Source organism: Phyllopteryx taeniolatus, chromosome 16 (genome assembly GCF_024500385.1).
Source record: "Phyllopteryx taeniolatus isolate TA_2022b chromosome 16, UOR_Ptae_1.2, whole genome shotgun sequence".
NCBI classification, from domain to species: domain Eukaryota; kingdom Metazoa; phylum Chordata; class Actinopteri; order Syngnathiformes; family Syngnathidae; genus Phyllopteryx; species Phyllopteryx taeniolatus.
In genome coordinates this window covers 21826131-21851503 of record NC_084517.1, presented here as the reverse complement: position 1 = coordinate 21851503, position 25373 = coordinate 21826131, and the positions used below count along the sequence as shown (strand labels likewise).

The window sequence follows — 25373 nt, the reverse complement described above, 5'->3', positions numbered from 1 at the left end:
TAGATATGCTAACGTGTTGCTCCCTAAATAGCTGAACCATTTGCACAGATAGCTGAAGCGGATGAAGTATAAGATATACACTATATGACACCGAGTAAAGTTGATGAGGACACTTGAAAATGGAGTGTCAGTACTAAATAGCAGCGTGGCCTGCATGAGCTCAAATGTTGGCAGATTGTTTTGCTCCCAAACAAAGTCAATGTTGACGCTAAATCTAACAGCTCATTAGTGCGCTCACTCCACTGCACAAACGCGTTCTGTCACCAACAGCCAAATATGGGAATTATGTCAAAGCGCTTTTTGGGGAGCGTCACAGGCGGCTCACACCTCATTAAAGTAAAGAGGTCCAAAACATTGCGTACCAACTTGACACACCACAGACAAGAGTGATGTTAACGAGCCTGCCAAATATGAATGAATTCAAAACATCGCTAAGTATATCAAATCAGGCTTCAAGAACTTGAATAATAAGGGCCGCCACTCAGCTCTCCGACGCTGTGATCGTGTCGGATGGATGCGCCAAAAGCAAAGACATCGTTCTTGGCATCTCCTCACGTTGGCATGCTGTCTCACTTGTGCTCGTAATTGTCAAGCAGATGGGTAGTTTGCAACCGAGGTGATAGCTTACATGGTTTCAAATCACGTTAGGAGGCTTGACTTCAAAATAGTTATTGTGGACTATAATCATAAAAAATAAGCACACAAGTCAACGTTCCCTCGTTGTCGGCGACATAATGTCACAGTCGAACACGGCACCTGACGACGGCGCCACAGTAGGAGGAAGCCCGGGTAGTTAGACGCTCGCCACTGCCCCGTTCACTAGTATCAAGTTACTCACCAAGCCGTCTTGTCTCTGGTGAAAGTTTACAAAACTATCTGTCGTAAAAAATGCGCACTGCACAGTCGGCCCGTGGTGTTGATGTTTATTTAGCTCGCCGTCTGCGTGTCTTTAAAATAGTCAATCCATCGCTTTTTTATTTCCTCATTTTCGGGGAGCTTAAAAAAACGTCACCGAGGTGTTCTGTAATTTGAGGCATCCGGCAAAGACGCATTAGCTTGCTAACTGCACGCTGCAGTGGTAAACGGGCCTCGTTACGGAAGCTAAGCGCAGCTAACTCACAACTGAGCAGCCAAACGAAACGACGTCACTTTGCGCTAATATAGTGGGGGAGGGAACGTATACGCCCCAGCGCTCTTTTAGCCCCGCCCACAAAATCCCCAAAATTCTAATGATGAAGCTACGTATATGGCAACAATTCAGTCTTTGCATAGGTTTTCAGCACTTCAAACAAAACAGATTTTTGCTTAGTGCCACTTTCATATTTTACGTAAACATTTGTGCCACGCAAATGTAACCGCAAAGTGTTGATAATGCTGCGGCTGCTTTTTTTTTTTTTTTTTTTTTACAGGTGCTGGGGCCAGAATATAAACATGAACTACTGGTGGATCATACGTTCGCCCATACTCGTGGCAGTTGTGGTAATCTCGTCTTAATTGTCCATTTCCCATGTTTGTTTGTTTTTTAACTCAACGCACTTTTAAAAGAAAATACAGTGGAACTTCCAAAGTTGCAAGTAATCATATTGACGAGGAAATTCTAAGACAGCAGAAGGGAAATTCACCAATAGTAACAAGGAACTTCTATCTTGACAAGTAAATTGTCTCATGGCGACGAGGAAATTCACCAATATTGATATTTTGCAAAATCAATGAGGAACTAACTAACTAACTAACTAACTAACTAAGTCTTTCTTTCTGAAGTATTCCCGTTGAAGAATTGTACCATGCTTTGCATTGAAGATTCCTTCAACTTTGCCTTCTGGTTTCCCTCCGAAGCAGACCCCGACCACACCTTAGCTTGGAGTTGCTCCTCAAAGGTCATCGCGAGCGTTTATATAAGTCCAATTTGTCACGACCCGCCGCACGCACACACATCCCGCTATTTTCCACACATGAATCGTCCGGTTAAGTGGGCCGACCCCGCAGGAATTCCTGTGTTTGCGTTGTCGCGGGGAGTTTCGGTGTTTCCCTCGTCATCCCGATCCTACTGAGCTGAAGCACCACAGGAGTGGCCCAAGTAATCCCGGATTCACGGATACAAATTGTTCTGACCTTATATTTGGATCACAATGCGAACATGTCATTTTGACATTTGGCCCCATTGTTAGCGGGATTACACAAAAACTATGTGGCCTGTTGTCGTGTAATAATAAATGACGCTGATTATGATTAGTCCAACTTTCCAAGCCCCGACTCCGGAGTCACGGCTTTGTGTTAACGCTAACGATTTGCGAAGGTAACAACTCACTTAACGTGCTAAAAAGGTCACATCGCAAGCGATTTGGCTTCGAGGACACACGCTCTTTCAAATGCCGCCGCTTCTTCTTCTCCACGCCTCTCGCACGCCAATAATTCCGCTGTTACGTGACGCAACAGAGAGAATGTTTTTAGCGAGAATTTCGTTGAATTTTGCACAGCGTGATGTGCCGTAATTTGGTTTGAATATCCACGAGGATTTTTTTCCTTCCGTATGAACCGGGAAATTCTCCCATATCGATGAGAATATGATTCCATATCGTAGCCGTGAAATTCTCTCATGCGTACATGGAAAGTAAACCACATCGAGCAAGAAATTGTCCTGTGTCAACAATGCAAATGCTCCCATATCAATGAGAAAATAATTTTATATATAGAAGAAAAATGACCCATGTTTACGAGGAAATTCTCTCAGGCCAAAGAGGAAATTCTCCTGCTCCACATCGGATCTTCCACTGTCCAATTCTTGTTTTTGGTTGTTGTTATTGTTGTTGTTTTTTTTTTACACAGTTTCCTACTAAATTCTCGAGCATACTGTCCGTATCTCACACAGATCAACTTCCTGATCTTCATCCATATCATCAAAATTCTCGTGTCCAAACTGAGAGCGCATCAGATGCGATACACAGATTACAAATTCAGGTGAGCGGACATTAGAATGCGCTCTTTGAAAATTTGCCATCTGACCGTGTGCCGACCCGTCGCAGGTTGGCCAAGTCCACCCTCACCCTCATCCCTCTGCTGGGCATCCATCAGGTGGTCTTTATTTACGTGACGGACGAGGCCACCGAAACCACCATCGGTCTGCGACTCACCAAGCTGGTCATTGACCTTTTCTTCTCCTCCTTCCAGGTACATTACCAGCGTGCATGTGCTGTAGCTTCAGCTTTAAAGTATAATGTTAATTCTGCTTGCATCCCAGCAGCGCTATGATAATCTGCAGTCTTCTCCAATGAGGGTGCTGATTTACAACCGGGAGACTGTACACTTACTTAAATTATTATTGAAGTACTATTTTTACAAACATATGTTGAAATAATTAATTTGAGTAAGTATTGTGTATTGATTGTATTTTTAAGGAGTTAATTTTAGAGTTGTTTAACGTCCCTAATTTTGTTGTTATATTTGTATGATGCAAATTCTGCGAGGAAATTTGCATATCGACGACGCGCTGACGAGGTCAAGTGTCATTTCGACAAAAATAGAGCCGTGTCTTCTAGCAAACAACTCCTTTGTAAAAAGAAAGGTTTATTTGAGAAACTGAGAAGTGCCATAGACGTTTTTACTGCAGCTCGCGTCAGCGCCTTTAAAGCCAATCACGAGCCCATACATAGTCACGTCATCCCGTACTCGCCACTCGTCACCTAGGTCCTAAAACACGTCCGCGTACGTCGCTGCCAATATTCTATCGATTGTGCTTGAAAGTGAGTCACCTTCAACTGTATTTCCCATTGTTAATGACGTGAAACGGTCCTAGACTAAATTGGCAAAAAGACGGAGATGTCTGCTCTTCAAATTTAATTCACCCCTATTGACAAGGAAATTCTTGCATATGAACAAATAAATTCACCTATATCAACATCTCCCATATCGACAAGGAAATTCAATCATTACGATGAAGACATTTTCCTTCAACGACAAACGTTAGCCACTTCGCCAAAGAAATTCTCCCATAGCGACAAGGAAATAAGAGGGACAAAAGAAAAGCCGGCCGGGGTGGCCCTGAAAGAAAGTCTGGTACCAGGATCATAAAACATTCATTGACATGGGCTGATTTATGACATTTTAAGGTTACTAAAGTACTCAAATGGAACAAGAGAAGCTCTTGCGGGTCTCGGTTGGATTCGACCGCCGACGGCACAGTCAATCTATCGGAAGTCGCGGCTGTCGTTCTCACGTCTCGTCTTGCCCGATGAGACGAGCGCTGCTTTCGTTGATGACTCAGCCTGTCGGGGGGGGGGGGGGGGGGGGGTGTTACGTGAATGTAATGTGCCGCTAACTGGCTGTGTCACGTTGTCACATTACCATTGACCGTTTGGCCACCAAGGCAAACATGGACGGGCATTGGTCTTCAGATCAGAGCGACACAGACAGCGAGAGGAGACTGAGACAGAAGAGGTGAAGCAGGAGTGAAACAGGCCAAAATCCAGATGTCAGGGTGTGAGGCGGGCCAAGAAACTAGACACTGAGAGTTTCAAAATAAGGCGCCTCAACTCAAGCTCCCATTGATGAATGACTTGAAAAGTGTCCATGGTGTCTCCCTAGGGTCTCCTGGTGGCCATCTTGTACTGCTTCGTCAACAAAGAAGTGAGTCGCTTCCGTTTCGCGCCGTCCTCTTTTCGCAGCCTCCGTAACGCGCGTGTCCGCAGGTTCAGTCGGAGGTCCTGAAGAAGTGGAAGCGCTGGAAGCTGGGCCGACACATCGAGGAGGAATACCGCCACACGTACAGCAACACGCCCAACACCAAGACGGCCAGCCTGCTCAACCACGTCTCCCAGCGGACGCCCCGGCTGGCCGACGCTCCCGCCGAGCCGTCGACGCCCGTCTGCGGCCCCGAGGAGAGGCACGCCCTGGTGGCCAACGGCGAGGCGGCGGGCCGGCAGGAGGGCGCGATCGGTGACCGCCCCCCGGCGGAGGACGCGGGCCTTCCGGACGGGGCCGAGAGCGAGCGCGCCGAGAGCCGCCACTGACTCGGAGCTTTCTCGATCCCGTGCCGAGCGGCGAGGGCGGACGCGGAGACGAGTCGCACGCGCGCCGAGCGCCGCGTGGCGGTCCGTCTCGGCGTATCTCAAGGCGCACGAGCCGTGTAAAATAATACGACGCCGGAAACCTCAGACAGCGACTTGATGGTAAACAACTTCGTACGAGCTTCTGCTTTTGTTTGTTTGTGCGTGTTGCAGTCGCAGAGGTCAACCTGGACGCACGGCAAACAATCCAGGATGGAAGCTGAAGTCGAGCGCAGACCTCCGCCAAGGCCCCGATCGGAAGACTCCTTCAAATCCACCTTTGGTCTCCCACTTTTTGGACGTCCTACAAATGTACTGAGTGTGAGCCGCAAACGTTCTAAGGGCACTCTGATCAAAGTTCAGTCAATGTGACCACGAGGAGTGGCAATGCCGACTTCATATTTTGGGTTGATATTTTTTTCAATCTTCTTGAGCTATACTTTAAAAAAAAAAAAAAATATTGACTCATTGGTTCGATGCAGTTGCACAACAATGAGCTTTTTTTCCATTTGAACTTTCTTTTAAGGAACATGTTTTTGTAAGAATGATCACGGAAAATAGTTTTTTAAGGATCCACAGACACTAACGCCTGATACATAAAATCTTTCACAAAGGTAAAATCCTCAAAAATGAGAAAAATGTTGGCTCCATTAATTTTTTTATAATTATTAGGAATTAGATTACTTAGGATAAGTATGGAATATTTTTTTTTAATGATCCACTGCCTGAGAACATAAAATTGTCCCCCAAAAAATGTTAAAATTAGTAATGCTAACATGTAGCCACCTAGCATTGTGACATCAAATGTGTGATGCAACCAAGAAATTGAATTGAGGTGGAATTAATTCAGGAAAATATATTTTTTTAAGGATCCACGGATATGCTGTCTTGCGCTAGCTACAGCTAGATAACATTGCGCTGACCCAAACGCAGCGAAGTTTTCTTTATCATACATTTGTGCATACCTAAATAACAATAAAGTCTTAAGATATGTCAAACCTCCTGATGACATAAAATACTATAAAACATCTGGTAAAATTAGAAATGCTAACATGTAGCCACCTAGCATTGAGAGATCAGATATGTGACGCAACCAGGAAATTGGCTTAACACGGCTTTTTGGCGGTGCCTTGACCGTGTAGGCTCACTTAAAAAAAAAAAGAATTTTTCCGGACAAATAAGGCTGATTGCGGTCTGCTGACGTGGCGCAAGCGTGCCGCCTTCATGGGAAAGTGGCAGCTGCTCTGGCCCAGGTCATTCCTGGTTTACATGTGGAACGCCCCCCCCGAAAGAGGTCAAGGAAGGCTATGGGCTGAATTATAAATAACACATCATTGCGTCTGCAGCCCTCAAAGTGATTCTGCTGCTAAATCCCATTTGCGCGGACTAAACTAGTGGGACTCCTGGCGAGTGCACATTCAGGGAGTGAAATAGCTCAAAAATGTGAAGTTTGCTCACATCGCCAATCAAATTCATCTCAGAGGGTTGCGAGTTCTTTCACACCAAACTCACACAAGCAGGACTTTGTGTTGCACAAATAAAGGGCCTTCCCAAAAACTGCTCCGCTCGGGTCGCAAATCTGCCGCCCCCCCTCAAATTGACGACGTGCCACAATTAGTTTCTCATCCACTTAAGACAAATAAACGCCTCCCTCAAATAGAAGCCAGGCCCCGATGAGTCGCCGGGTGCGTGAGGCACTCTCGACAAATAAACGCCTCCCTCAAATAAACAACTTGCTCCAATTAGTCACCCAGTGAGTCATCCATTTGAGACAAATAAACACCTTGCCCCAATTAGGTGCCTGGTGCGCTATTGGCTTTCGGCAAAAAATGTCTCCCTCAAACAGGCACCGCGCACAAATTAGTCACCAGGTGTTTCATACGACAAATTAACACCTCCCTCAAAAAAAACGCCTTTCCCCAAATACTTACCTGGTGTGTCATCTGCTTAAGGCAAAAAACGCATCCCTCAAATGTTTCATCCGCAAACACCTCCCTCAAATAAACACCGTGGCAGGTGCGTCGTCTACTTGAGACAAATAAGCCGCTCCCTTAAATCGACAAATTGCCCAATTAGTCACCTGCTTCGTCATCTCGTCGAGACAAATAAACGCCTCCGTCAGCCGCCACTCTAATCACGTAAACGTGCTCGAGAAAATTGAACGATTGCGTCCAGCCCAACTCTTGGCTGATTGATTACTTAGTGCTAAAGATGTCCCAATACTTTTGTCCTCGGCACGTTATTTCGCGGTAGCGTTGGCGTAGTTGCGTCCGTGTTCAAATCAAGACTCCAAATGCACAAAGTGTTGGCGGCTAAAGGTGTTTTCGCTGAAGTTCAGGCTGTCGCCCAGATCGCCGCGTCGGCGTCGTCCGCGGGCGGTCGGTGCTAAAACGCCACATCCTGTCACGAAAGGGTTACTAAACCACAACGCGCGCGGCCTCACTTTCTCCTCAGGGGCCGCCGCGGACACTTTAGAACAAAGCTCGAGAAACAAAACAAAACAAATGGACTTTTTTGGTACGTTTCGTTTTTGTGTGTGCGTGCGTAAGTGAATTGAGTGTGACTGTTTGCACAGTGTTGCGTATTAATTTATCATGCAGCACTTTCGCCACTCACTTCATTAGGTCCACCCGCACCATCCAATGAGATTATAGTTTCCATTGAGCTGTTCAAAATGCGATGATGAAACATGTCTATTGGCAATGACGGGCGTTCTTCTTCTTCCCCAAAAAAGGCAAAACAAGCCTGTTTACAATCGCATTTTAACTTCATTTATCCATGTTCGCACGATTCTTTTTTTATAGTGGAGAATCCAGATCGCACCTCATTGTGATCGACGATTACCATAAAGTCGCAATCGGACGGAAAACCTCAAATGTCCAAATATGCTCAAGTTCATATTTTTTCACGAATCGATACGATTGGTCTGCCCGCATGTCAGTGGTCTGCTATTTTGATGCATTATTAACCAATTCAAGGTGTGGAAAATAGCTTGAGAACAAATCGATAAAACGCTAAAAAGTGCTGCGGGAGCCGTGTTGTGGTACGTCGCCTCAAGATTGAAAGTCTGGTTGTGTGTTTTAGACCAAAACAAGTGGAAATACTCAGATTAGATACATTTAAGTAAGTGTTTTTGTTACAAATGGATAGTGTAATGCTTCGGTACAGAATGGAGGGGTCAACCATGAAGGTAAATTCGTGTTATTAGATGGTGCAGGTGTACCAAATTAAGTGTCGGGGGTGCGCGCGCGCACCCATATTTCTACTATTGGCTTGCTGCTGTGTGCTCGTGTGGACGAATTCAGTATTACAACTTCGCAGATCGGGCTGGAATACTGTGCACAGCATCGAACATTTTCACACCACGGTGCTGCTGCATGGAGGCACTGCGTTCCGTTTTGACGTTGTGCAATATTCAAGTCACAAAGCATTTTATATATATATATATAAATATATATACACACATACACACTGTCGGTGGGGTCAATGTGTACTTTTATTGCAGATGATAAATAAGCTGTGACCTGGTTGTTGTTGTTGTTGAGTCACTTCCCCTGTGGTTGTACAGTATTTGAATATTCTCTAAAATGTTTCTCTTCAAAGTGTACAGTATATTTGGTGTGATTGCTCAGGTGTAAACGGTCGATCATTATACTGTTTGTGCGTGTGTTTATATTGTGTCAGAAATGGTGGAAGAAGAATAAAATCGAAGCGTCTAATGATTTCTTGAGCAGTGTCTTTTTTGTGTTAATGTGGAAATAAAGATGACAATAAATGGCTCGAAGGCGTTTTATGGATTTGAGGTTCTATTTAACAACACACACTCAATGTGGCTCGCAACACGATTTGATCCAAAAACTAGTGAAAACCCGACCTGTTGTAAAAACATTTAACGCACATTTGCTCACCATGTTAAAAATCGACATTTGCTTCAGTGTGGCCCAGATGGAGCTTGAAAAAAATGGATGCAAATTGATGGCTAAATACAGCAAGTAGCTCGTTCAAATGCAGCTTACCTCGCTTCAACATAGTTCTTTGGCACCCAGATGCGCCAAAGTATCACGTTTCTCTCAATAAAGCTCCTCAAATCACTTCAGCATAGTTCTCAGATGCCACACGATGCGCTACTTTCCTCGAAATGAAGCGCCTCAACTCACTTTAACATCGTTAACTGGCACCCAGATGCCACAACATGATGCCAAAGCACTACTTTTCTCTAGATGAAGTTACTCAACTCACTTCAACATCATTCCTTGAACCAAGACGACAAGAACCGAGATGGCGCCAAAGCATTACTTCTGTTTAAGTGAAGCTCTTCAACTCACTTCAAGATCGTTATTTGGCCCTAAGATGCCACAAAAACGGTGCTAAAGTATTACCTTTGTCTAAATGAGAATTTTCAACTCACTTCGACATAGTTCCTCCGTACACAGATTCCAAAACATATCACAAAAGCACTACTTTTGTCTAAATGAACTTCCCCAACACACTTTAACATTGTTGCATGATAGCCAGATGCGCCAAATGGCACTTTTTTTTTTCTTCTAATCGAAGCTCCTAAGTTTACTTCAACAAATTCTTCAGCTCCCAGATGCCACCAAAGCCCTACTTCTGCCTAAACTGAGTTCCTCAACTCACTTCAACATAGTTGCTTGACAGCCAGATGCGCCAAGATGGCACCCAAACACTACTTTTCTTTTTCTAAATGAAGCTCCTAAGTTTACCACAACAGAGGTCCTTGGCACCGAGATGCCACAAGGTGGCACCAAAACAACACTTTTATCGTTTTTGCGCTCAGGGAGAGAAAACAGCAATCATTAATCATGAATCATCGATCGGCTTTCTATTACGTAGTGAAATATTAGCTGCGTTATCAAACCTATGTAATATGACTACGCCCACACACACACAAACACACACACATTTAAGGTCCCCGGCTACGAGCCCGTCAAATTAGATCAAGTGAAAGTGCGATGACATCACGGCCATCGCGCACAGTCAATAAATCGAATCAATGTAAGCACGCACAACAGCGACACGACGAAACTCGCTGGTCTGAGAAGTTCAAGCCAAGAAAAGCAACGCCGTCCCGGGAGTTGGTCGCGTTTGGAATATGGAAAGTCATGTCCAACATGTGGCGAGTGAGGGGAACATTTGGAAGTTGGAATGGAGAGAAACGGGGAAGGAGCAGAACGATTATTATTCGTCGATGTTTGCGTTCTGTGTTTGAGTTTAACACGTCTTCAGGTTGGCGGCACGGTGGCCGACTGGTTAGAGCGTCAGCCTCACAGTTCTGAGGTGCGGGGTTCAATCCCCGTCCCCGCCTGTGTGGAGTTTGCATGTTCTCCCCGTGCCTGCGTGGGTTTTCTCCGGGCACTCCGGTTTCCTCCCACATCCCAAAAACATGCATTAATTGGAGATTCTAAATTGCCCGTAGGCATGACTGTGAGTGCGAATGGTTGTTTGTTTCGATGTGCCCTGCGATTGGCTGGCAACCAGTTCAGGGTGTACCCCGCCTCCTGCCCGATGACAGCTGGGATAGGCTCCAGCACGCCCGCGACCCTAGTGAGGAGAAGCGGCTCAGAAAATGGATGGATGGATGGACGTCTTCAGGTTCAAAGGAGATTCATCTGATTATACCGGAATCCAGGATTCTTATCGTTATATTTTCCAAAACACATTTATGGGGACAAACTTTTATATAAAAGGCAATGGGTTGATGAAAGCATAGTAAAGGATCGGGGGGGGAAAGCAGCGCGTTAGCAAAGATTAGCACTAGCTAACAGCGTTACCATTGTTAGCTTCTGATAAAAGGCGCACAGTCAATGGATTGGCTAAGTGTGGGCGTAATTTACCTTGGCTTCGCACAAGCTAAGGCAGAGTTTGGCTGGCTGCAAAGAAACAAGTGGCGCATAAAGTACGTAATACCGAATGGAATGAAGACTCTGTGTCTCTGCTTGAGCAAGTGCTGTAGAAGGGAGAAAGAGATTCGGTTTTAAATCATCGTAGAAAAAAAAAATACATCGTGGATGTCCTTTAAGTAACGTTGCAATGAGATCTCGCTAACCTTTTGACCTGCTCCGAACCCTCGCTTATTGTTTGCAAGCTATCAGGGGAACAAAGGCGGCTTGTATGATTCCAGCTCCTCGTGGTTTACATGTGCGAATTTGCATTATGTATCACGGCAATCTCCACCGAGGCAAAAACACGCATACCGCTTTATTGTTCATGACTTCCTGCGTGGTGAAATATAAACAAAAGCAACTAATGAAGAATGTTGACGACGCTAACGCGCTTAGCCTAGCGTAGGAGTCCTCCGGGCGGACCGAGAAGGTCAAGCGTGACCGCCGGGTTTTTAACCGGCGCCTCTTCCGAGTGTCGTCTTTGGCTGCAAGTGAGCAAAGAATCGTTAAGGCTGAATAATGTCAGCAGACGCTTTTAAGGGGCCGTTAGCTCGTCGATGTCGTCACGAGCTAGCGGCCTTTTAGTCGCACGTGGAGGAAGCGACAAATAAGCAGCTGAATTCACCCTCGAGGGATTGAAATCCGGCAGCACGGTGGACTGCCCGCCTCGCAGTTTGGCGGTTCTGGGTCGGAATCTCGCCGCTCCCGTGCCTTCCCGTGTGAAGTTCGCCGGAGTAGCTGGAGAAGCGCGCGGCCTCCTCCCACATTTGCTTCACTCAAGACTCGAAAATAGGATTTTACGGAAATGTCCCAATACTTGCATTACAATTAATTATGTTTAAATGCTACTTAAAACATCGAGTTTGCACTTAGTGAAGGTTTTATGACTATGGTGGCAGTTTAGACTTGAATTGCGGCGGCACCAACCGTGTCATTATTATGATCGTGGTTATTATTTTTATTGATTTATGTTGGGGTTTTTTTCTTTGCATCAATGCCAGCATTTCAACTACAAAAGTGCCAGACGGGCTCGATCGTTTCCGAGCGTTCGAATGAAAACTACGCGAAGCCGGCTGCTTATTAATGCTGTTCTCCAAACGTGTTTATGGGGCCGTTGAAAATGAGTTTAAAATGAAGTCTTTCAAATAAAACAACATTGCTTTCTGCGCCCCGAGGACACACACGCGCACTCATATAAACATAAACAGATTGTTTTTGTCTTCACGTTAAGAAACAATTGCTGTCATTTCCTGTCTGTGACTGCTCTTGCGTCCGGCGGGCAAATTGAGTTGATTTCAAGAACGGGAAGGGAAGAAAAAAAAAAAAAAACTGTGGCGGAAAATGATAAAACAGCTGCGGTTGGACGCCGGCGTCGATTTCGTCACGGCGACCCCCGTGACCCCCCCGCCCGTGACCGCTCGGCCTATTACGGAGCGGAAGACGGCGGTTAGCGGGATGTGGTTCGGCTCGGGGAACGGTGCCATTACGGCGGGAACATGTCGTGACCGCCACGACGTTAATAAACAACTAGCAAATGAGCAGGAGTTGTCTTTTTTTTTGTGTATTCCTTGCAAGAAAAGGGGAGAAAATGCACTGAGCAGACACAGGAATGCAGTATACAAGAACTTCTGACCGATACGGCAGCGACCGTCACATGTAAAGCAAAAGCCATTTATCAACAACACCCAGAAACGCCGCCGGCTTCTCTGGGCCCCGAGCTCATCTAAGATGGACCGACGCTAAGTGGAAAAGTGTTCTGTGGTCCGACGAGTCCGCATTTCAAATTGTTTTGGGAGATTGTAGACGTCGTGTCCTCCGGGCCAAAGAGGAAAAGAACCATCCGGACTGTTATGGACGCAAAGTTCAAAAGCCAGCATCTGTGACGGTATGGGGCTGTGTTAGTGCCAATGGCGTGGGTCACTTACACATCTGTGAAGGCACCATTCATGCTGAAAGGTACATACAGGTTTTGGAGAAACATATGCTGCCATCCAAGCAACGTCTTCTTCATGGACACCCTTGCTTATTTCAGCAAGACAATGCCAACCCACATTCTGCACGTGTTACAACAGCGTGGCTTCGGAGTAAAAGAGTGCGGGTACTAGACTGGCCTGCCTGCAGTCCAGACCTGTCTCCCATTGAAAATGTGTGGCGCATTATCAAGCGTCACATACGACAACGGAGACCCCGGACTGTTGAACGGCTGAAGCTGTACATCGAGCGAGAATGGCAAAGAACTCCACCTCCAAAGCTTCAACAATTAAGTGTCCTCAGTTACCCAAACGTTTATTGAATGTTGTTAAAAGAAAAGTTGACGTAACACAGTGGTAAACGTGACCCTGGCCCAGCTTTTTTGGGAACGTCTTGCAGTCGCTAAAAATTCTAAGTGAATGATTATTTGCTAAAAACAATCAAGCTCATCAGTTTGAACATTAAATATCTTGTCTTTGTAGTCTATTCAATTAAATGTAGGTCGAACATGATATGCAAATCATTGTATTCTGTTTTTATTGATGTTTAACACAACGTCCCAACTTCATTGGAATTGGGGTTGTATCATTTTTCTTGGAATTTTTTATTTTTTGAATTTTTTTAAAAAAGAGTATAATTTGCATAGGGCAGATAAACAGAATGCAGCAAGGAGTACTGAAATAACCTTGGTCAGTGAACCACATGCTGCTTCATCAAAGACATTACTATACTACACAACCAGGAAAAAGACAGTCATCTTTTTGACTTTATTCTTTGCAACATAAAGTAGAAATTGCATAGAGTAGATGCACAGAATGCAACAGCGAGTTTGGAAATAATCTTGGCCAGTGAGCCACATGCTGCTTCACCAAAGATATTACTGTACTATGGCTGGAATAGTCATGATTTTAATAATAATATTTTTTTTTAAAAACGGAGTAGAAATTGCAGTGCAGAAAAACAGAATGCAGCAAGGACCACTGAACTAACCATGCTTTATTTTAATGTTAATATTTTATATATAATAAAATAATAAATAATAATAATAATGATAACATTATAATGTAATATTTTTTTGTTTGTTTGTTTGTTTGTTTATTCCTTTCGAGAAAAGAGCCGACAAGATCTTCTGCGAGCGGCCGTCACGCCTCGAGATCGCACCAGCCGAGTCTCGTGCTGCTTCACCAAAACATAATTATCCGATCACATCAGGTCGCCGCCGTGGGAACGTCTCTCCTCGCACGAACGTCGCCAGGCCGCTTGATCAATTAGCCTCGTTCCTCCCGGTGAGTGATTAACGGCCCGCTCGCACGGCGGCGGCGGCGAGGATGTTTGCAAATGCGCACAATCATTTCCGTGTTCTCTGTTCGGCGTGTGCTCCGAACGCTAATGAGCTGCAAAAAAAATCAGGACGTCAACTCTGCTCCACCGACACTCACGCACTCGAAATGCAACTAACTTACGTTTTGGTGCGCATCTGGCGTGTTCATGCCGTAAGTGGACATCTAATTCCTTCTTTTCATTAAGTGATCTTTTTTTTGGTTTTGTTTACGCTTTACAGGCAAGTCCGAATTTCGAGTTGGACACCTGCAGCGTTGTGCCCCAACATGCCGGGCAGCACTGAGCTCTACTGGAAGGCATACACAGTATTTAAGAGCAAGAAGAAGAGGCAGAGAAGGTCCCCAACAACCTCCACCAATACTCCTTGTTCCCACAGAGCAGGGAGAAAATATGCCTGTTCATCTTGTTTGCTCTTTTTATGTGTGTTGCTGCTCGGTGTCGAGTAGCAGTTGTTTGAAAATGTATAATTACCGTAACTTCTATTCTAAATTCCGTGAGCCTCTCTAAGGCGTTTTGCATTAAATGTTAGCATTAAATCAGTGGACATGTCAGATGAAACGATCTGGTTTGGTTGAACATTTTGGTGTTTAAATACGCAATGTTTAATTCGCTCCGATTTCACGTGTCAGTTCGACAGTAACCTTCGACTGGGAGAGACAAACAGCTTGAAGCGAGCACACTCGGCCTCTTACTTGGAGAACTGTACAAGGAAGAGAGTCAAAGAATACTTCCAAAAGGGTCTTTTAAGAATTTGCAGTCTTTTAAGCACGGGGGAGGGCAGAACTGAGCGTATTGATTTGTTTGCAGTTGCTAACGAGCGAGGCACGTAGGCATAATAAACTTCCACTCTGCACCCCGCAAAAACTCTTTCCAGGACCACAACCGGCGAGCGACTCTGGCGATTTGGACGTTCTTGGCAAAACCGCATCACGTTCGGCCTGCGCGCGACCTGACACAAACGACCCACGTAGTTTGCTGAGCATCAATGTTGGTTAAAAAAAAAAATAATAAAAATGAAATGTTGACATCTCTCTTATTGTATGTCATTGGATTGTGCAAATGTGTTCAAATATGAGTTGATACCAATCAAATCAATGAAAAGGCCTTATTACTGAAACGATACAACGGCACTAATAAACAAACGGAACATTGAAGTCACGATAACATCGTTATCTCCAAACATTCACGTTGAAATCTGATCAAGCTCAAAGATGATATGTTATTTGCTGCAGCTGCCAAAGCCAATTATTTTAGGCGGTGCAGCTGAAGAAGGGAAATCTTGGGAACGGCTCTGAGTGTGATATGCAGCGGTACCTAATGTTGTGTCCCGTGGGTCGACTCGAGCTGGACTTTGGCTTCCATTTGTCCACGCGCACCTCGTGGACACAACAAAAGAACGGCTGGAAAAAAAAAAAAAAAAAAGCACAATTGATTTCAGGTCGATGCGAATGGCAGTATCAGCAGTTTCCGACAATTATCTCACTTGGGCATGTTGATGCAATCTTCTCTAAAGGTCAACATGGCGCAAAGCAGAAGAAAAGCTCTGAAGTCAGTCATGTCCTCAGTGTTGCGAAGTAACTAAGTACAACTACTTTCTTACTGTACTTAAGTGGATTCTTCAGGTATCTGAGTTCTACTTGAGGACCGGTATTTATTTTTCAGATCTTTTACTTTTACTCCTTCTATTTGAAAACAGATCTTTTCTTTCTAATCATTGTCAAAAATGTACTTTGTCAAAATAGGCTGGTTGCTTTTCTCATAAAATTAAGTAACTCAGTATTTGTAGTTCGTTACGTCCCGCCACTGGCAACATCTGTTTTTTTGTTTTTTTTAAATAAAAAATAAAAAAAAGTTTCGAGCAACTAATGGATTGATTCACACAGGGCAAAGTAAAGGTGCTCATGCGAGCCAACATTGCAAATCAAAAGTTGTACTCGCACCGTCACGCTCTTTAGTTGAAATTCTCGATCTCTGCTTCCCTCCAGCGGTAAAGAGCGGCAGTGCACCGCGAAGAAAATAATCGCAAATAAAAGGAAAAAGTTTATCGTGTTGGAAATTCATATCGAGATGCCGCTCCTTATTTCAACTTTTTAACTGACCAATGTTATACTGTTATACCCCAATGCGTATAAGACTCAACTCACCGTGTATATGGTCATTTATTTAAACCGATTTAAGTCAATCTTTAAAGAGATCCAATTTTCATATTTTAAATGAATGTCTCCAATTTTTGTTTAAAAGCTGCTTAAACTAAAACATGTACCGAATTGCATTTAACTTAGGGCTTCAAAATTTTTTATATGAAATCATTACATATTCAAATTTTCAAAAACATGCAGCTCCTGCTTATATAATTTTAAAGCCGCCAAATCAAAATGTTACAAAATATGTATACACCTTTCAGTTTTTTTAATTTGCAAATATTTAAAAATACTTTTCACAAAAAAAATTTTAATACTCCATTCAAAATGTAAATAAAACAAAATTTGAAGCTGATAAACTGTATTGTATGTATTAACTTGTCAGTTAGAAACAATATTTTAAGTACTTTTTTTGTAGAAAATGTTTTCGGGGTCCCAAAAACTTGAAAGCGTTTCCTCTGAGATGTTGCGCACTCCTGTGAACTGCAACCTTCACAACAAACGAACAGTGAGCGCACTCTTGAATGTTGTGGTTTGATTTGGCCGCACAGGTGTACCTAATGGTGTGGCCAGTGGCTGTGCAATTTCCTCACCAAAGCACAATGAGTTTATATTTCATCTTTTAATGACAACAATTCCTTCAGCGACGACAACTCAACCGTGCCCTCGGCCGAACAGAGGCCCTTTTCTTCCCGTGTACGCGGCACGCCAGCGGGCGTAAGTCGGGCGCTTCTTTGTAAAAAGTTCAGTCTGACTTGTTGCGCCCCGACGCTGACGAGAGACTAAAGACGAGGGAAGGTCGTTTTCATTCTTCGCGCCTCCTTTGTCGCGTACAAAAATTCAAATGGACGAAGTGCATGGAGGGAGGGGAAGGGGGTCCGGGTCTACTCCAGGACCACGGTGCCGCCTGCCGCCTCCAGAGCCGCTTTCAGTTTCGCCGCCTCGTCTTTGGAAACGTTGGCGCGGATCTCCTGAGGAAGGGACTCCACCAGCTTCTTGGCCTGCATTCGACGGGAGAAAAAAAAAAAAAAAAAAACAGCACGAAGAGTGACGCGAATTTAATCCACAACCTGGAAAGTCAAACAGAATTCGTTCCGGGACGGGAACATTTGTACGGATTTGGAAACTATTTTCCACCCCCAAAGGAAATAATGGAATGGAATCTGCGTCATGGTCAAACTGCAGCCTTCATAAGACACAAAAAAGATGGCCTTTATTTCACTTCATTTTGAATTCTCATAAAAAGCAAAAATAAGGTCAACGGCATTAAAGCATAAAAACAATCAAACGGTCTTTTGGACTGCCTGACAAGTAGAGCTAAACTGACAACTTCAATTTGAAATTGTTTTTTTTTTTAATTTAAGGATGGAATTTTAAAATGTTCTGTATCCGACTCACTAGTTTAAAAGATAACAGATTAACAGATTTTTTAAAATAATTGTTAGTTTCAGCACTACATACAAGTGTAAAAATAAAATTATTATTATTTTATTTTTTTTTAAAGAACACACTCTTAAGTGGCATCCTATCATGTGGGAATGTTCTTAGCTGTCATACAAGTGTACAATAAGATGTTAGTTTAAAAACAATAACAACAACGCAGGTGTAAAAATAAGTTAACCACACTTTGAAAATGTATTTATAATAAAAAAAGGCAGAAGAAAAGGTGCACACCTTCATCCTCTGATGCTCACCGAAATTAATATTTTCTAAAATTCTGCTGGAATCGAGAATTGTTGGCGCTTGTTGTACTGTGGAGTTTGCGGTGCACGCGTGCAAGCGGCGCAGCAGGTTGCCACCAAGAGAGTTTGGGACCTACCTGCACCAGGTTCAAGCCTTGGATGCAGTTCTTCACCTCCTTGATCAGTTTCACCTTCTCGGCCGCGTTGACGTCCGTCAGCTTGACGGTGAAGTGAGTCTTCTCTTTCTTCACCGGCGCCTCCTCTTCCGCGGCCTAAATGACATTTTTTTGTTGTTGTTGTTACGCAACTACAGATGCCGCGGGAATTTTGTTGCAGGCATATTAAGAGGATGCGAAGTCAAGGTGGCGTTTAAAACAAAATAAGAGAGAAACGAGACAGATTGTAATCGCAAAACGTATATTTAATATTCTAAGCCACTGTAATACTACTGTACGTATGGTTTGAACATTAAAACTGTGCTTAAATACATCAAATAAAATGTAAAACAACTGTTCTTAAACCAATATTCACTTCAAATGTGTTGCTCCTAAAATTAGGAAATGGTATCGGGCCGATACTGGCCTTTTTTTTCAAGGTATCAGGTACTCGTGAAGGCTGCCGATACCAGCCACCGATACTTATGGCAAAAAAACAAAACAAAAAACAAAGACCGTTTAGGTGCTGCTGTTTGGGTCATCAACAGAGTTGAACCGGGCTCGGGTGCGAACTGTTTGTTACCTGTGGTCCGGGAGCAGCTGATGCCGCCATCGTCCCCATCGGCATCATTCCCACATCCTTGATGTTCAACGTTTTCTGTCACCAGTGGAGCATTGAAAAAAATGTTAAAAGGAGGTATGATCGGTTGTTTGGATAGGTAGGTAGTTAAGGTCAAAGGGTTACCTTAAGGAGCTCGTTGAGGTCCGACACTTCTAACAAGGTGAGGCTGGCTATGTCGCTGACGAGCTGCTGGATTTTGGGCGAGTACTGTTTGGGGGCGCCGTCCAGCGGCGGCGCGACGAGGGCGTCCGAGCGCACGGCGGCGCTCGTCCGGAGGAGTCGCAGCGCGCGCCGCGCCGCCGTCTGCTGCTGCTCGAGCTGTGTCCTGGGGAGAACGCCACATGGTTGAAATACTTCAGTGGACCCGCATTCATCGTTTAAAGCGCAAGTATACCAAAAACTATGATCCCAAAACACTTTAATATCATTTCAAACTAATCTTACAACATTACACTTACAAATAAATTTGATTTGTGAATAATGATTGTGATTGCCCACCCCTCAATTAGGCCAAGGGTTAACCACTATAGCAAGTTGTCCATTTCTACTTCATTGGTCCAAAATTATTTATTTACTACTACTAATGTACATAATGTAATCTTTATTGATCTATGCCAGCAACATTTGAAGAGTGGAACAATTAAACGCTCCATTAAAGCACAAGTAACCTGTGTATTCACCTGTCGCCATTCATACAACTGAATTATATATATTTGTTTGTATTAAACTAAACAAGCCCAGATTTCACACCAAGAAAAAAATCTGAGTAAATTGAGACGAGATCATCATTATTTCAGTACATAGTTATTTTTATGAATACTTTTTTTGTGTGTGTTTAAATGTGCCCAAATTGTGTAAAAATATGTTGCCCACCACGTAGGACCGCCTTTTATTTTTATTTTTTTTAATCCACCTGAACAACTTCATCTAAAAGTACTGATGGTCACTATTCAACAACCGAAAAGTAACAGCTATTCTGTCCTTAATGAACAATAAATGTGTGTTTTCACCATTTTGTGTCAGGATGTTAGCATCCCCATTAAGCAGACGCGTGACCTTGACTGTCAACAGCAGAAAGAGTTTAAACAAGGGGGGGGGGGGGTGAAAATAACACCAAATATGTGCAAAATGTAGTACAACGTGCAAAATAAGGGCACAAAACTACACACGGCAAAGGTTGAAGAATTAAGACGCATATTGGAACAACAAATCAACCATGCTAACAAGAGCTAACATTCATTGTTGCTCAATAGCTAATGTAATTCTTGTTGACTAAAATGGGAAGTCAGATGAGTAAAGTTTGGTTTGACTGTCAACTACACGCCGAGGTTGCACCGTCAGCGGCCGACCTGCTGGCTGCCCTTGACCAGCCGGTAGCCGGTAGCCGGTGGACGGAAGCCGCGCGCCTCCCGCCCCGGGACGTCGTTGGGTAAAGCGGCAAGCAGCGGTGCAAAGTGCAAACGTACCGCTGGAGGCTCGCCGCGGCCCGCAGCGCCGTTCGGAGGCAGCGTCTGGCGCAGAGCATGCTGAGCGGTGCTCCGGGGTCCTCGAGTCCCGCTGTTGCCCTTCGATAGGCGGCCTCGTTGCTGGTAACCGAGTCGCTGTTTTCTACAAGCGGCTGAGCCTCAAAAGCACATGGCGCCCTTCTCAATGAAGCTGACCTACCCGGCATGCATTGCGAACACAACTACGGGTGACCGCTTGGACCAAGTGGACTGTTTTGTTGTATCGTTTTTTGTTTTGTTTTTTTTGCTTTATTTGTTACTCGGGTAAGATTGTTGACTATAAAAGTAAAATTTTTAAAATGAATTGAAACGAAATTCGGATATTGCCCTCAAGTGGTTAATCAGTTACCTCAATAATAGAAGGCAGCTTGTTTATTTGAATGGATTTTCATCCAATCAATGAGATATTTTTTTTTGTGGGGGTGCCACAGGGATCAATCTTGGACCCTTTATTATTTTGAAATACCAGCCTCATCGCTGTTAGTGATGATTTTTAAAAAAAACTTTAATCTCTATATAGAATGTGTAAACAGTGATGTATCAGCTGTCTTCAATTGTCTTTAGATTATTAAGATAACTGTCATTGTAAAAAAATACATATATGATACTTTCTGGTAAAAATATATCACATTTAAAAGAAGAAGCCAAAATATTAATCAATAGAGCGAAAATTATTCTAGTATCACACACTACATTTTTTGGGTCTTGTTTTGCATGAAAGTCTAAATTATGCAAGTTATTTTTAACTGCTACAAAGTATTTTATATCAAGACACAATTAAAAGTGAAACATGAAAAATGTAGGCAGAATGAATTCTTTTTAACACTATGACATGGGCAAAAGTGTACGTCATCCGTAGTTGGTGCCTACAAAATCAGCAGCTATCTGACCGTGGAGACGTCCGACTGGAACGCGGACGCCTCTTACACGTGTAAAGTGTCTTTGGGCTCCGAGTCTGCTGAAAAGACCATCAACAAGTCCAAGTGTGCCACTTTGATGGGCAGCATTGAGGTTGTGTAAGCGTGTCTTTGCCTGCTTGGAGTCACTCTTGACTCTTGTTCTGCTTTGAAAGTTTGCAATAAAAAAAAAAAAAATGGCAGCAAAACTTTCTGGAATGATCATTCACATTCAAGTGCTGATTCATTTTTACCTCACGGTGCGACGTGTTCTCGCGAGAATTCAGAAATAGCACCATATTTTGAAGCTGCCAAGGCTAACCAATCAAAATACTTCGTTACAAAAATGTTTTATCAAATATGTCATCGTTTTAATAATGATGCAAATGTTGAAATTGTTGTAATCATTCACGAACGATACAATTATTTTATTCACAAATGATTTGTGTTTGCAACATTTATTAATTTCACAAAGCCTTTACGATGCTAAACCCTCCAAAAATATTTGATTGAAAAACAATTCTAAAATAGGACTTTTTAGTGATGTGAAAGAATGTCTAAAATATTTGTAATTATTAAATAATGTTTAAATTATCGCGTGGTTTTTATACATGAAACTTTCTGTTTATAGATTAATGAAAAAAAAGCCTCCAAAGATAAATCCTCAAAATATTTTCTGTAATTAAATAAGAACAATCTTTACATTGTTTTATGGATGCTAAAAGTTATATTTATAATTAAAATATTTAGGATTGAACAAATTGTTTTATTCATAAAACAAAGCCTCCAAAGCTAATGCTTCAAAAATACTTAATTTGAAAAAAAAAAAGCTTAATTATTACATTGTTTTATTAATCCATGTATTTTTTCAGATTTTTCAAATTTATAAATAAAAGATTTCATTCATGGAAGGCATTAAAATGAAAGCTTTTAATAGAAACCCCTTAAAAAGAATTCATTGTTGTATTAATGTGTTTCTATGAAATCCTTTCATTTCAATTATGTCAACTCGCGGATGCAGCACTTCATACACTAGGCTGTGTGTATGTGGCACATGGAGACACACAAATACCCCCCACCGCTGGCTCCACGACAATATGAGCAATCAGATATGCGCCGCTGATCCGAAGCTAGCGGTATTCAGTGCGCCCAAGAATAGTCAGTGCAGCTCTGCCTACCTTTTGGCTTTTCGATGATAGCTCGGGGGGCGATGGCGGTGCCTCTGCCCGATAGTGTTTCAGTGTCGTTCGACGGCCGTCGCTTGAGAGTGGCTCTGGATCTTCACCCGGCCTAGCTGATGATGTCACGGGCATAGAAACTTGTTGTGGGGTGGTTATTATGCAAATTAGCAGCAGTGACACATCGGCTTTCTCCCGGACAACAATACAGAATTTTTCTTAGCACGGGGGAGCCTCCCGTGCTCGTGTAAGGGAATCCTCTTAAGCGGGTAATCTGCGTCCCATCTGTCGCCGCTCACGTCTGACCTGGGTCAACGTGCCGCTTCCGCCGTTATTATGGGACATCTGAAGAGGCTCGAAGCCAGCAGAAGACACCCCAGGGCTCCCGCCGCTGCTGCTGCTGCTGCTGCTGCGGGCCATGCTGCTGTCTCCTCAGGCGGAGAGGAACTGGGAGCAAGTGTGCTCGGTGCTGCAAGAAGCGCTGGAGGAGCAGTCCCACCGGCAGCTCTTCGCCCTGGAGCTGGGCTCCGGAACCGGGCAGCACGTCATCCGCTTCGCCCAGAAGATGCCCTTCGTCACCTGGCAGCCGTCGGACATCCAGGAGGAGGCCCGGCAGAGGTAGGAACAGGTACACTGTTTCCACAAAATGAGGGACATTGGACTTTGGGGAGACATTTCTGCACAATCCAAAAATGCTCAGCAACTTTTATAGTTGAACTTAATTTGACGTGTAAGTTTGGCGGTTTCTGGCACTGGATCGATACCTCCAATGCAGCATCAGGGCGTACATCGTCGCCACCAACCTGACGACGGTTCTGCCGCCTGTGCACCTGGATGCCAGCGAACCTTGGGAGAAGTGGGCGGGGGTCCCTCGTGGCTCCTGTGACGTCATTGTTGCCATTAACCTACTGCAGTACAGCACCTTCAAGACAGCACAGGTAGGCGCTAATGACGCATCTCATCTGATTTTCGCTCGTGCTTAGCACTTCTGCCTCACAGTCCTGGCTTCGAAACTCGCCATTGACTTTCCTCCGTAAATTTTGCATGCTCATGCTGTCTTTTTTTTTTTCTTTTTTGACTTTTCAAGGGTGTTTTCAACGGGGCAGGTCAGGTCATCAAAGAAAATGGTCTCTTGGTGACATATGGGGTACGCATCTCATCGCACACTTTCCCAAGCGGGCTTTAAAGCTAAATTCACTTTTGTGGTCGTTGGTTCATTTTCCAGGCGTACGCCATTAACGGCACCATTACGCCACCATGCAACCAACTCCTTGATGAAGAGCTTCGCAAAGTGTAAGTTTAGCAGTCAGTTATTCCAGGTTATTTGCATCTTGTTTGTGTGCATTTTAACCAGGTGACAGATATTTGAGTTGGTGTGTATTGTAATATTTTAAGATAATATACTGGCTGTTTTTTGTTTTAGGGCAAATTGAAATATAAAACATTTCAAAAGTTAAAAAAAAATACATAAAAACCTATTTAATGTATTGAAATGCGAACTAATTTAAATGGGAAATAAGCTCCAAATGTAACTGGTTTCAATTTAAATCTTAATATTCTGAATTCATATTCATTTCCTGTTTCATTCCAAATGTGCATTCATTTAAATATAAAATCTTTGCTGAATTTATTTCCTGTCCCATTTTAAATGTGCATTCATTAATTTAAGTATACTCAATGTTTTTTGTTATTATATTGACTAAATTAGTAGTTTTAAAATATTTTATTCATTTGTTGGTTATGTAACTCATTGCACTGAAAGGCACAATTTTTCAATGACTCATCAAGGAAATGTATTTTTTTAATGGATTTAATTAAATGTGGTGAAATAAAAGATGTCTTGACATGTATTATAAAATGTTAGCGATAATGAATAGAATCCGGAAAGGCCAAGTGGGAGTGAAAATGGATGCATTATTAGCCTTGCAAGTGTCATTATGTGCAATTCAGCATGTGCTAATGTGCCTTTCAGCTCTTCCAACATAAATCGAATTAACATCTTACAAAGATCATTAAACAGCTGCAGCTCATTCAGAATGCTGCGGCTCGGGTTCTGACCAGAACAAAGAGGTCAGAGCATTTTACTCCAATTCTAAAGTCTTTACAGTGGCTCCCAGTCACCTTTAGAATTGAGTTTCAAGTTCTGCTACTGGTCTATAAATCACTAAACGGATTTACACGAATGAAATGCTCATGGGATATAAACCCAGTCGGGCTCTGAGATCGACAGACTCAGGTCAAATAGTGGAGCACAGAGTTCGGGGCTCTGAGATCGACAGACTCAGGTCAAATAGTGGAGCACAGAGTCCAAAGCAAACAAGGTGAAGCAGCAGTTAGCCATTATGCTGCACACAAATGGAATAAGTTGCCAATAGAAGTAACGTCAGCCCAAAGTGTGTATGTTTTTAACTCCAAGTGAAAAGGCTTTTTAGAGCATTTCCACTTTTAAATGATATTTATTGCACTGTATGCCGTTTTAATTGTTTCTGTTTTTAAATGCTTTTAATCATGTAAAGCACATTGAGTTACTTTGTGTATGAAATGCGCTATCTAAATAAATTTGCTTTGCTCATGACACTATGACATGGACAAAAAGTGTGGGCTTCGTCCCAGGAGGTCGAATATCATAAAACCAGTACCGTCACCTGTCATTCAGGAATCCCGAGTGGGGACTTCCGGACGTGGACGTGCTCCGACAGCTGGCCTACGGAAACGGGATGCGCATGGAGAGGATGGTAAGACACGTATACGCACATGATGCTGCTTAAAAGGTAGTGACAAAACTATTGTCTTTTTGTCATACAGGCCGAGATGGAAGAATGCTACAAATGTCTCATCTTCAGAAAAATATAGACATATGCATCACTGTACTCTTTATTGACAAGAAATAAAAGTGCAACGATCCAAATGTTTTGTTCTTAAGCCCTATGACAGGGA

At 43.4% G+C, this 25373-nt stretch overlaps 3 protein-coding genes across 6 annotated transcripts in view; 2 read left to right on the top strand and 1 right to left on the bottom strand.

Moving 5' to 3' along the window:
* Positions 1-8764, top strand: part of gcgra (glucagon receptor a) — a 38233-nt gene extending 29469 nt beyond the window's left edge. Inside the window, exons 8-12 of one of the 3 annotated variants that reach the window (XM_061749548.1) lie at positions 1410-1479; positions 2870-2958; positions 3073-3168; positions 4582-4623; positions 4686-8764. In XM_061749548.1, coding sequence (XP_061605532.1) covers positions 1410-1479; positions 2870-2958; positions 3073-3168; positions 4582-4623; positions 4686-5006 — 618 coding nt within the window. In that variant the 3' untranslated portion in view covers positions 5007-8764. Of the gene's footprint in view, positions 1-1409; positions 1480-2869; positions 2959-3023; positions 3169-4581; positions 4624-4685 lie in introns of all 3 variants that reach the window. The other 2 variants (XM_061749547.1, XM_061749549.1) reach the window with 2 other exon arrangements.
* Positions 8765-17001: 8237 nt separating this feature from the next.
* On the bottom strand, positions 17002-20547 carry mrpl12 (mitochondrial ribosomal protein L12). The gene is made up of 5 exons (XM_061749565.1): positions 20324-20547; positions 18981-19182; positions 18819-18893; positions 18218-18352; positions 17002-17399 (listed from the first exon to the last, which is right to left on the bottom strand). The coding sequence occupies exons 1-5, from the start codon at positions 20527-20529 to the stop codon at positions 17283-17285; spliced, it is 735 nt and encodes a 244-aa protein (XP_061605549.1). The 5' UTR covers positions 20530-20547; the 3' UTR covers positions 17002-17282.
* Positions 20548-22424: 1877 nt separating this feature from the next.
* On the top strand, positions 22425-25372 carry zgc:103625 (methyltransferase-like 26 B). Of its 2 annotated transcripts, none has more exons than XM_061749563.1 (6): positions 22425-23064; positions 23172-23374; positions 23524-23583; positions 23662-23729; positions 25093-25171; positions 25242-25344. In XM_061749563.1, the coding sequence occupies exons 1-6, from the start codon at positions 22773-22775 to the stop codon at positions 25287-25289; spliced, it is 750 nt and encodes a 249-aa protein (XP_061605547.1). In that variant the 5' UTR covers positions 22425-22772; the 3' UTR covers positions 25290-25344. The 2 variants fall into 2 exon arrangements, with proteins under 2 accessions (XP_061605547.1, XP_061605548.1); XM_061749564.1 differs by having other exon boundaries at positions 22430-23054; positions 23212-23374; positions 25242-25372.
* Position 25373: the final 1 nt, after the last annotated feature.

Excerpts from the sequence above, each read along its gene's own strand:
- mrpl12 (XM_061749565.1), bottom strand. The coding sequence starts at position 20,529 with ATGCCGGGTAGGTCAGCTTCATTGAGAAGGGCGCCATGTGCTTTTGAG. Across the intron at positions 18,894-18,980 it reads ACCTCAACGAGCTCCTTAAG|AAAACGTTGAACATCAAGGA; the intron begins GTAACCCTTTGA and ends CACTGGTGACAG. Across the intron at positions 17,400-18,217 it reads AAGGCTTGAACCTGGTGCAG|GCCAAGAAGCTGGTGGAGTC; the intron begins GTAGGTCCCAAA and ends CGTCGAATGCAG.
- zgc:103625 (XM_061749563.1), top strand. The coding sequence starts at position 22,773 with ATGGGACATCTGAAGAGGCTCGAAGCCAGCAGAAGACACCCCAGGGCT. Across the intron at positions 23,584-23,661 it reads GTCTCTTGGTGACATATGGG|GCGTACGCCATTAACGGCAC; the intron begins GTACGCATCTCA and ends TTCATTTTCCAG. Across the intron at positions 25,172-25,241 it reads GGATGCGCATGGAGAGGATG|GCCGAGATGGAAGAATGCTA; the intron begins GTAAGACACGTA and ends TTTGTCATACAG.